Raw genomic sequence first — 11,389 nt, forward strand, 5'->3', positions numbered from 1 at the left:
TCGGATTCCACGTTGACTATCATGCCCTTCGTTATCGATTCCAAAATGCACGGTCCATATACCTGCATTTATGATCCTAGGTCCCGGATTGAAAGGGTGTGGAGGTGATGCAGGGAGTCTGTACATGGTCACAAGGACAGATGTCACAGAGATACACACCAGCAAAGTCTTCGTGTATGACTGAGCAGAGCTAGAGATTGCGATTGCCGACCGTGACGGCAAGGAATTAAGCGCAGGGAAACGAAAGGCGAGTGCCAGGCATGCCAACTGTGCAACAGTTACCCTGAGGGACAGTTCAATACATACGGAAAGAAGGATAAGATGTCAAGAGAAAAACTTACAAATCCGTTCGTTCCCTGAAATACGAACCACCAGGGACGAATGCATACGCAACCGTGAAAATACTGGCTAGGTTGAACAAGCAGTAAACGAGTAGCGCAACGGTGTACGTCCTCGCCAGATGGGTTACAATCTTCACTCCACCCCCCTTGCCCTCAACCAAAGTAACAGCAGCTGCTGCAGCCCCTCGGAAGACGACAGGTACGATGGACATCAAGAAGAGTCCAAAGCTCAAGCCACCTGCGTATCCCAACCAGTCGCGGAACGTGTACATGATGTAAGCACTTGCAGAGCCAAAAACAAACCATATTGGATGGGAAAGAGGCGTAATAAAGGGAGATGCTGGAATTTCGCTCGCCGCCCCCAGACTTTCTGATAAGGCTGACAAGAAAACACCCAGACACATTACCACAAGGGTGATTGAGCCATGGGCATGTGGGAGTGGTCCTCTTGGTAAACGGTTCTCATACCCTGTCCATGAGATGGCGATCAGTGTGGTTGGGTCCGCAAGGAAGTTGTGTAAACTGAACAGGAGACTTCCAAGAGACAAAGATGTGGTAAGCCAATGTCGGGTTTTCTGGGGAGTCACGAGTGGGGCATTGACAGAAGAAGGAGATGGCAACCGCCGAGTAGCATATTCAACCAGGGCCAGGATTGCCAGTGTAAAGCCAGCCCTATTGTGCCCTCCGTTTTTGCCGTCAATGAAAGGCCACACTATAAAATGGTTAGTTTCATTGCGAAATGATACAGAGGTATCATAATTACCAGGGTTGTTGGAGTGATTGGCGTGCTTTGAAAGAGAGGACAAGAGGAAACCAAGACTGGCCACTGGAAGAAATTATATATAGGAAAGCTCGTAAAAAGAGGGAGACCCACAAATAGCCTGATATGAGGCGTCCTTTGAGTCACCTGAAATTGCTGCCCATTGTGCCACTTGCCTGAGCATGAGCACTATGTTCGCGATTGCAACCAAAACCAACCGGTTGAGCGGATCCGCGCACTTGAAGGCCACTAAGCCAATCAGGGAGATAAGATGAAGGGAAACCTGACCAGGATGGCAGGACACCAAATCGAGAACCGAGGGAAAGTTAAGTAGAACAGGAGAGAGGAGAGACAAAAGAGCAAGTTCGTTTCCCGCAATTCCGAGTTTCCAGACAGAAAAGTAAAATAACGTCGGGATGAGGGATGTGAAGATCGACCAGAAGATGTATGCTAGAATAACGTAATGTTCAATTGCACGTCAGGAGTAGGGCGCCAAAACTCACAGAGGTAACAATCAACCAAAAAACTGAATGGTCGACGGTGATTGGTTATGTGGCCGGTGAACCTGGCTATGGAAAGAGTGTTGGTGGCAGGAGCCAATACCGTGTTGAGTTCATGGTTCAGAGCTTTATCCATATTTTCTGAAACATTGACATTTTGCAAGTCAGGCTCTTTCCCAAGCTTTAGTCTGAGCATTTTATCAGCTTTCTATTAGGCAAGACGATGAAGTTGCCGATAGTACATCATGGGATCTGATTTAACAGATGACGTGAGACCCAAGGATATCTGACACTGTGGTTAGGTCCATTCAACAAGCGTGTCACAAAAAAATCACCTGAATACCACTCTCTCTAAACTCTTGTCCTGCCACTGAGTCATATAGAACATCGAAAAAGATAAGGCCCCACTCGAAGAACGCATAGCGGGTATACGCTATGAGAGGTATTGATTAGGAGCTGAGACCCGAAGTGGTGTTAGAGACCTACCTCCAGGTATCCGATGAACCTTGTGTTGGATGAAGAAATATACGAGAGGTATCAAGGTCGCAAAAAATCTGCAATTACACATTCATTAATACTCGGTCGATGCGTTAAGTAAGTCGTACTACGTCATCGCAATCCAAATGCTACAACATTTGAACGCAATCAATGCATTGTTGTTAGCGTAATGAAGCCAGAGGCGCACCGTTTACGTCGGACAGTCGAGGTTGGCGTGGACAGAATACCACCAACCATCCACGGAATATTGCAGACCATATAGATAATCATCATGATGTCATGGATGTCATGATCATCATTAGAGGTTATATAGACCCAACCCCCACACGAGAGTGTCCGAATGATACCAAAGATAAGAACTATGGTGGCCAGAGAGCCCGCAGAACGATGCAGATAGTACTGGATGAATACGAGTGCAAAGCGCGGGCCTATTTAGTGATGGTTTGAGCGCTTGTTACGAGACCGTAACGGTGAACAGACACAGACCAGATGTAAGGGCAATGAGAATTTGAAAAAGATTTCGTTCTGGGTACCAGTCGCCAATGCTGTTAAATTCTCGTCAACTCAAAAAATACGTCGGTAGGTGAATATGCACGTTGCAGAGACAGAAGGAAACCATTCATCTGGGTAAGCCGCTACTCCATTCTTGACAATTTTGAAGTAATGGCAGTAGCAACCAACGAGAAGGGCAGTGAGAAAAGCGGCGGAGGCAAGAACGGTATGAGCCCGACCAACGGAGGCAGCTGAAAGGACGAAGGGACCTTTCTGTTTCATGTAGGTCGACAACTTTACAGAAGGAGAAAGCTATTTGTTCATGTTGAATCCGAAAGCTCGTGCTTTCCTCGGCTCAAAGTGACGCTTCCTCGGGTCAACTTTATCACTATAGGCCTACCATTCCACCAAGTTTCTATCTCAACAAAAGTCATACTACTCAACTCATCCGCACTTTAATCATTGCTAAAATACTTTCAATTCATTCCTTACATCATTCCTACTTTGGATGTTTCACCTTTATATAGTACATTTTAAGTACATTATCCAATACAATAAAAGTCCTTTCGATGGGAGTGGGGACGAGTCTCGCTACATGGCATTCTTCGCCAGTGAAAAGACAATGGCTTTTCGGTTGCGACAGCCGACTCAAGTAATCTTATCAAGAACAGTTACCTCGTGCGTTGGAACTTTGACAGCACATCCATCCCTTTGCTCTTATGCCCAGTCCTTGAACATCACGAATACTCATGCTCTTCTCCAGAAAAACAATCCTTACAAAGGGTAAGAAGCCTCTTTACGCCGCATCCAGAGTAGTCAGCGCTTCCTGTGGCTCGGCTTCATCGGTATTCGCTAGATGTTGGGTCCATAGCACCAACAAAACCTCGGCTTTGCTCAGGACAGTGAAAAGCCAGGGTTTTCGAAGGGCTTATTCAGCCAAGTCTGGAGCAGATGGACCTACGAGCAGCGCAGGGGCCGGAAGTCAAGTTGCCCTGCCACTCTATCGTACGTCGCTTGTCTACTGAGGGGTCGTGTGCCAGCTTCACTCAACGCCACATCCAGGGAGACTCATCAACGCATGGACGGAAACACCAACGAAGTGGTACCCGCTACCGCTGGCAGTCGGCGCGTTGCTTCTCGTTGCTATACAGTATCGTAAGAAGGTGAAAAGGGCGCAGAAGGAAGTGCAGCTCGACGAAAACGGAATGGAAATTATCAAACTGAAGGGCCCATGGCATGTACGTCCCTATTCTCTCCCCCTCTTTCCTTCAAACTGATATAGTGCAGGTACATGTTCTTGGTGCTCTTCCGCTACGAAATATGTCACGGTTATGGGGCTATGTCAACTCGCTCGAGCTTCCTGTTTGGTTTAGACCCCATGGTTTACGGCTATATGCTTATGCTTTCGGTTGCAACCTCGACGAAATTGAACCTTCAGACCTTAGGGAATACCCCAGCCTTGGAGCGTTCTTCTACCGGAAATTGAAAGATGGTGTACGCCCTGTTGCTAAAGCTGCATTGGTAGGAATCACACTTTGTTCCAAATCCTCTACAGCGTCTGATTTTCTATTGTATAGGTCAGTCCTGCAGATGGGACGATGCTCCACTTCGGCACTGTGCAAGGCTCGCGTGTGGAACAAGTCAAGGGAATCACGTATTCGCTCGACGCCCTCCTCGGCGTGGAAAGACCGGGGAGTCCCTCCTCCATCACCTCCACCGTCGTAGAACACAACCGCGATATGTCTGTTGTCGACGACAAAGAGTTCGCCAACGTCAACGGCATTGAATACAGCCTTGACCAGCTCATAGGTACTTCCTCGGGGACTACTAGTCCAGGCACCACTACACCAACATCAGAATTGCCTCCCTCTATCCCACCTTCGGAAGATGCTGTGCCAAAGAAGTTCGGTGCCCAGGTCGATGCGTCTATTGTGGAACCGGAGAGGAGTATGCAGGATACACTAGTGCATGACGCATCTGTCGCATTGGAGATGGGCTTCAAACCTCCGCTGGATAAGAGACCTAACACTTACGTCCGACCTGGTAATTCACTCTTTTTTGCGGTGATATATCTCGCTCCTGGAGATTACCATCGCTTCCACAGTCCCACAGCTTGGGTAGTGGAGAAGCGGAGACATTTCATGGGTTAGTATCTCCTTTTCTTCCCACGTTGACATGGTTCACTCAAGTGCGATACAGGCGAACTGTTTTCGGTATCTCCATTCATGGCGAAGCGGTTGGAAAACCTCTTTGTACTGAATGAGCGTGTCGCACTCTTGGGACGTTGGAAATATGGCTTCTTTGGAATGGTACCTGTTGGTGCTACAAACGTCGGGAGCATCAAAGTGAACTTTGACAAGGTCGGTTTATTCGTGTATTATGTCCTATCCATTGACGCTAATGATCGTCATTCAGGACCTCCGAACCAACGTTCGAGGCAAAAGACCTCCTCCCGGCACTTACACTGAAGCCGTCTACTCGGCGGCCTCCCCGATCCTTCAAGGACAACCATTGACCCCTGCTGAGGAGATGGGCGGGTTCCGTCTCGGAAGCACGATTGTATTGGTGTTTGAAGCTCCAAACGACTTTGAGTTTACAGTTCACTCGGGGCAGAAGGTGAAAGTTGGGGAGAGGTTAGGCGATGTGGGCGACAAGCTGAAGACTGACTAGGAGGATCATTGGATTTGAAATGAAGCTATACCTTGCATCCATATGACGGGCTCGACTAGTCTTCAACGATACGTAGCATTTAAACGTAAGTATGGATACAATCAAGTCAATGCATACACAGCTCAACCTGTAATTTTTTCCGTCCCGAGTTTTCTTTTTGCTTCCATATCAAGAAAGACCCACTCCAAGTCCGATCTCCATGGCCATCCCCATTACCGTCTTTACTGGCTTTCTCGGCGCAGGAAAGACGTCGGTCATTCTTTCGCTACTACCCAAACTACCCAAGGACTATAAGGTGGTACTGCTGAAGAATGAATTTGGGGATGTGGAAGGTGCAGCGCTTCTATCTCCTTTCGCCGAAGTTTTCCGTGACCTTCCTTAGTTGACAGTAAACTCGCACAAGAGTCCAGTCTCACGGCGGTTAGTGAGATCCTCAATGGTTGCATGTGCGTACTGTATTTCTACGAAAAAGACAAGGGATGACAATAGATCAGGTGTTGTGTTCTTGTTGGACAAATGCAGAATGCGTTAATTGAGATACGGGGTAAGTCGATTAATTACTTGGACATAGACTGAAGCAAAGAATGTGGGATTCATAGATAAATTCCATCCAGATCGCATCATCATTGAATGCTCGTTCGTTTATCCATCGGAAGAGATGTGACGATGATTGATTTTCGCTGCAGAGGTTCTGCGTTTCCAGCTACGCTTGCGTTTCAAATACGTCAGTTAGAGCGCGACACGGATGGGGATTTCAAGCTCGACGCGATCGTGACTGTTGTAGATGCAGAGAACTTTTCGGGTTATGAAGATACATCTCCGACCGCCAGGATGCAGGCCAGTTACTCTGATATCATTTTGATTGTGAGTGACTTCCAGATGGGATGAAGTCTAATCACTCACTCTTGAGCTAGAACAAATGGGAAAATGTTTCCGAACGGGAGTTAGATGTGGTCATGGATCATTTATATACCCTGAACGACGCAACACCAAAGATTCGGTGTCAAGGACGGAATGGAGTGGATCCCAAACTGCTATTTGGATTGGAAACAAAGCTATTCACGAGTATAGAGTCGTGTGACATGGAAGACCATCATGAAGAGGTGGAGACGGTGAATGTGGTCAGAGGGGATGAAGACGGGGTAGAAGAGGAAGTGTTGGCAAATGGACTGTCGAAAGTGTCGAAGGAGGTAGTGTGGCGGGTCAAGGGATTTGTGCGACGAGTTGATGGGTGGGTGATTGTAAACTGGGCATTTGGGCGATGTGAGTTGAGAGGGTACGGTGGTCAGGATTTGAGTGGCAGTGTGCGCTTGACTGTAATGGGGGAGCGGGGAGAGGTGGCAAGGGCGGCCCGGATATTGGCAGGGGAACTTGGAGGTAGTGTCATCACATGACCTCAGTGAAATCACATGTATTACGGCGACATTCTCCAATTGCAATACTCTTCTATACCATGCTCTAAGCAACTTGGCAAGCTCTCATTCTCATGTTTTCGTACGCGCTATCAACAGGTGCTATCTACCTCGACACTCAATCAATCAATCTAAATTTGTTCACAGCGAGCACATACTTTTATCTTCCCATCGACGAAGAGGAGGACGCCGACATCGAAAACTATCAGCGTAAATACCTAACATGGATAGCAGAACCCTCAGGTTCATCCAGTTCGACCCGGAAACCAAACATATCTTCATCAACACCCTCAACCTGCTCAAAAGATCGAACAGATATTCTAAACGCCGTTCTATCCAGCCATGACCTCTACGCCATCCTTGGTGTCCCAAAATCAGCTTCCCTAGATAAAATATCTCTTCGTCGAGCATATCTTGCTCGGAGTAAAGATTGTCATCCAGAGTATGTCTAATTGTTTGCTTGCATCCTCTGTAAATTTTATCTGTGTTCAAGCAAATTCCCAAACAACCCCGACGCCACACACGCTTTCCAAAAAGTCGCAGTGGCATATGACATCCTTAGCAAGCCGGCTTCAAAACGATTATACGACACCCGTTCACCTAAATCCTCTTTCGACGTTTTCGCTGCCAGACCTACAAACTATGCGGAAGAAACGTTTCGGGGTGTTGTTCTTGGAGTTTTTAATGATTTTCTCGATGGCGACCTGGAGGTCATAAGGACACTATTACGTGAGTGTATCACATTAGAGTGGTATGACCACTGGATTTGACTTTGTTCCAGACACCGTCAATAACATGAACCCCTCAATCAAGCTCGGAGAGGATGGGATTGACTCCGTTCTTGTAACCTTGCAAGCCATCCGATCCCGTGCTTTAAGTCAGTCAACCCTCTGTATCTACCCTTTCTTTTCAACTAACTTCCTGTGAAGCATGCCGGACATGCATCTATGTTCTCCATGCAGAACTCATTCGACTTTTGGAAGTTCAACACGCATTCCGCCAGCTGTCCTACTTTGACATCCTTGGCCGCTCACGGCTTACCATTCAGCTCACACGCATCACCCTCAGTCTACCCATTGCCTTGGAACGGGCACTTCAGGAACAGAGTGCATATCAAGAACCTCTTGTTTCTAGTGAAGACCAGTCACAGCAAGAAAAACCCATATTTCCAAGGCGTGTCACACTTCTCATACGCGGCGTCGACGTTGTATTGGAAAGGATGGAGAGGATACTGAAGTAATGCTTGTTTCATTTTTTTCTTTCTCATCATATATCAATCTCCGTTGACTATTTACAATTACATTTCGCATGTGCACATTACTTTTCCATCTTCACATCTCCTCTTGACTGATATTTAGATATGCGACTCCGCCCCACATAGACAAATCGTTGACCTTCGTCAAGTATTTTAGATCAAATCATCTGTATTGTACTTTTATCTCTACTTTATTCCGTAGTGTATGGGCTGTATAGGCTGTAAGTTATCTTTGGCGAAATGTAACTCTTGGTCGACGTCCTTGACGAGTTTTATAGACTTTGGCAAACCAAATTGGGTGCCAACGATCACTTTTATGACAACCCCATCATCTCCTGCTCAAAACTGATCCTGGTGGAGTGTTCAAAAGTCAATTTTTTGCAAAGGTGTAACTACCTGTAAGTTTCAAGGGAATTGGTCTTACTGAAAATTTTGCATTTCGCAGTAGTTGTCTGAACAAAATTTCGAGCTTCATCCATGAATCCAACATGAATCCCTCCTCGCAAAGAGAGATTCCATTTCTGTTTTTGGGCCACGGCGCCAACCTGAACTTTTCAAGTTTCCACCGCACTCTTACCCTTCATCGATCCCTATCTATGGCCCATCGCCGGAATTGATTTCTGTTAGCGCTTGTTCGCTATATAATCAGCATGGCTTCTTGAGGCTTGTTGCCCTGTAATCGCGATCGCGTCTCTACCTTGCAAACATGTTTCTCTCCTGGGTGAATGTAACCGTCTCCAGCTATGTCGACCTTCTTTGGTACTTGACCTCGTCAGTCCCTTTTGCTGTGTGCTGGCTCTAGGTACTCACCATCGACGATAATCCATCGCCCAGAAAGCCCGTCGAAAAAAAAACCGACGATAAGCCCCAGCTTCAGCTGGCAGCGAAATCGTTCGTAGTTCTAACCTTCCATTGATGCTGATGAATCTGACGAGCGTCCAGCGGGCTTTTTGGGAAACTTTTCAAGCCTACCAGCACTCGCAAACCAGGTGATGACGTGCCTCCGCCAGTGGTCATTCCTGCTTCGGGGTTCGTCTCATTTATGATTTTAGGCCACTCGCATCTGTCAACGTAACTGATCGATGTTGTTTTAGGGGTCGGCCCCGTCTCTATGCTCTCATCATCGGCATAAATAACTATGATCACCAAAGGAAACTTCACGGCGCAGTTCCCGACGCTGACGCCATCAAAGATTACCTCGTCAACGAGCTAAAGGTTCCTGAGGGGCAGATTGTTAACCTTCGAAACAGCGAGGCGTCTCGTACCGCTATCATTGATGCCTTCAATAGATTGCGGGATCACCCCGATATCAAGGAGGACGATCCGATTCTCATTTACTATGCTGGCCATGGGGGTACTCTATCGGCGCCGCCAGGCTGGGAATCGGGGAGTGGTGCCAAAATACAAACCATAGTCCCACAAGATTATGACCCCACCGAAGGCAAGGAGGTTTACCCCATCCCGGATCGCACGATCGGTGGTCTGATTGACGGGATAGCAAATAAGAAAGGGAACAATATCGTCAGTGGCAACTCTTATATTCTGGTTTTCCCTCTACAACTTTTTATATACAGACTGTTGTCTTTGACTGCTGCCACTCTGGTTCAGGCACCCGAGATGACGAAGCAGAAGAACATGAGCGGTTCACGCGCGCAGCTGATTTCACGATTCCAGGAAAGCCGGTTGACGTTACGATTTCGATTCCCAAGGATCTCGATCTACCCATCTGGCAGAAAGATTCAGCAACTCGTGGAGCCAGAGTACCGGTCGGTTTCGTTAACAAGGGCGTGCGGTCGCACATTCTTCTCGCTGCTTGTAGTGCGGATGAACTTGCCAAGGAGGAGAAGGGTCATGGATGTTTCACCAGCGCCTTCCTTGCGTTGCTCAAGAACGTTGGCGCAGAACAGCTGACCTATGTCGAGACTTTAGACAAGATGGAGCAGATAGCTGGGTAAGATAAACTATGTGACTCGTTCTTTCGTTTGACATCTGCGTTGTAGCCAAAATCCGCAATGCGAAGGTGCCTATAGAGATCGCATTTTCTTTGACGCCAAAGCTCCTACCCCAGGCCGTGCATGCTATAACGTAACGTTCGAAAATTCCGCTTACATCATGAAAGCTGGCTCGGCGCATGGCATTGGCCATGGCGCTGAGTTTACCTTGTACAAGGACCAAGCCTCTCTTCTCACCACTCCACTCGGCGTCATGACTGTCAAAAAGATTACGCCATTCAAAACTGAGCTCGAGGCAAAAAAGCAGCCTGGTCCCAAGATATCTGGATCTGTACTCGCTCTGCAAACCAAGGCGGCGATCGCGGAGGACCTTCTGCTCCACGTTCCTCTCAACCAAGAACTCCTTCCCGTGTTTCAAGCTCTTGCGTCGGAGCTGCAAGGCACAGGTCCCAACTCTTGTAAAATTTCGCTATGCGAAGACAGAAAGAAGTCAAGACTCGAAATTGTAATAGAGGATAACAAACTGGTCTTCAACATCCTTGACCAGCGGGTTCTCAAATATGGTTTAAGCCGAATTCCATACACCATTGAACCGGACCCAGAAGACATCCGCCCCGTCTTGAGGGCGGCTGCCCATTACTATTGGCACCTCAATCGTACGCAACCGAACAACCAAATCCAGAACAATATCAAGGTCGAGTTTTATAAGCTACAGGAATCAGATACCGATTTCGACGAGGCTGGTAGTCCAGAACGATACCCAGTCGGAGACAATCTCTGCCGCCAAGACGTTATTGAGTTTACCGTGGATGATGAAGCTATATATGGGATCAAGATCGTTAACAACACCCCATGGGATTTGTATCCAAACGTTTTCTATTTCGATAACAGCGAACTGAGTATCAGTGCGGACTTTGTCTTTTTCGACCCGTTTCATTCACTGATATAAACTCTCTTCTGTTAGCGGCGTACTATAAGTGCAATGTCAGTACCAACTACCGTGTTGACGTCCCTTTACAAAAGAAGGGGGGGACCTTGACTCTCGGTTATGGTTCAGCGGGAGAAACTCCGTTCGAATATTACATTCCAGATAATCAAGACCTGGATGTCGGCTTCCTCAAGACATTTTTGTCTACAGAGCCTCTCGACCTTTCTAAGATCCCCCAGCATTCTCCCTTCGTTGATGCACGTGGCATGGGAGCTGCGAACAGAGATCCCACTCCGACTTGGGGAAGCATTCTCGTGCCTGTGGTCCAACATCGCACTCCATAGGCGCTTTCAAGACAATACCGCTGCGTTCTTGTATGACTTTACTTTGCTTTCTACATACTTACACTACCCTCTTGAATGCAAATTGATTCTCCAGGTGATCGTGGAAGAGTGAGAGTAGGTTGATCGAAGATGTATACGCATAAAAGTTACAGGGTGAAGACAAAATGTTTACTCATTGAGAAAAAGATGGTGACGCATAAGCTACTAGTTGAATAAATTCAGTCAGGTTGATGGAGA

At 47.3% G+C, this 11,389-nt stretch overlaps 4 protein-coding genes across 4 annotated transcripts; all 4 read left to right on the top strand.

Moving 5' to 3' along the window:
- Positions 1–3,655: 3,655 nt before the first annotated feature.
- On the top strand, positions 3,656–5,261 carry LACBIDRAFT_234968 (uncharacterized protein; the record flags this gene model as incomplete). The annotated part of the gene is made up of 6 exons (XM_001880720.1): positions 3,656–3,829; positions 3,879–4,112; positions 4,169–4,400; positions 4,479–4,736; positions 4,791–4,951; positions 5,007–5,261. Coding segments are annotated over 6 exons (1,314 nt in total), but the record flags the coding sequence as incomplete, so codon positions are not given.
- A 199-nt stretch (positions 5,262–5,460) lies between these two features.
- On the top strand, positions 5,461–6,655 carry LACBIDRAFT_249762 (uncharacterized protein; the record flags this gene model as incomplete). The annotated part of the gene is made up of 6 exons (XM_001880721.1): positions 5,461–5,593; positions 5,644–5,707; positions 5,756–5,805; positions 5,861–5,897; positions 5,948–6,125; positions 6,176–6,655. 6 exons carry the CDS (start codon positions 5,461–5,463, stop codon positions 6,653–6,655), a joined length of 942 nt encoding a protein of 313 aa, XP_001880756.1.
- A 92-nt stretch (positions 6,656–6,747) lies between these two features.
- On the top strand, positions 6,748–7,913 carry LACBIDRAFT_297306 (uncharacterized protein; the record flags this gene model as incomplete). Its single annotated transcript, XM_001880722.1, has 4 exons — positions 6,748–7,115; positions 7,167–7,402; positions 7,455–7,550; positions 7,603–7,913. 4 exons carry the CDS (start codon positions 6,748–6,750, stop codon positions 7,911–7,913), a joined length of 1,011 nt encoding a protein of 336 aa, XP_001880757.1.
- Positions 7,914–8,634: 721 nt separating this feature from the next.
- Positions 8,635–11,152, top strand: LACBIDRAFT_297307 (uncharacterized protein; the record flags this gene model as incomplete). The annotated part of the gene is made up of 7 exons (XM_001880723.1): positions 8,635–8,699; positions 8,763–8,819; positions 8,871–8,957; positions 9,023–9,449; positions 9,503–9,879; positions 9,929–10,785; positions 10,845–11,152. The coding sequence occupies 7 exons, from the start codon at positions 8,635–8,637 to the stop codon at positions 11,150–11,152; spliced, it is 2,178 nt and encodes a 725-aa protein (XP_001880758.1).
- Between the last annotated feature and the right edge of the window lie 237 nt (positions 11,153–11,389).

Source organism: Laccaria bicolor, genomic scaffold (genome assembly GCF_000143565.1).
Source record: "Laccaria bicolor S238N-H82 LACBIscaffold_11 genomic scaffold, whole genome shotgun sequence".
In the NCBI taxonomy this organism is placed as follows: domain Eukaryota; kingdom Fungi; phylum Basidiomycota; class Agaricomycetes; order Agaricales; family Hydnangiaceae; genus Laccaria; species Laccaria bicolor.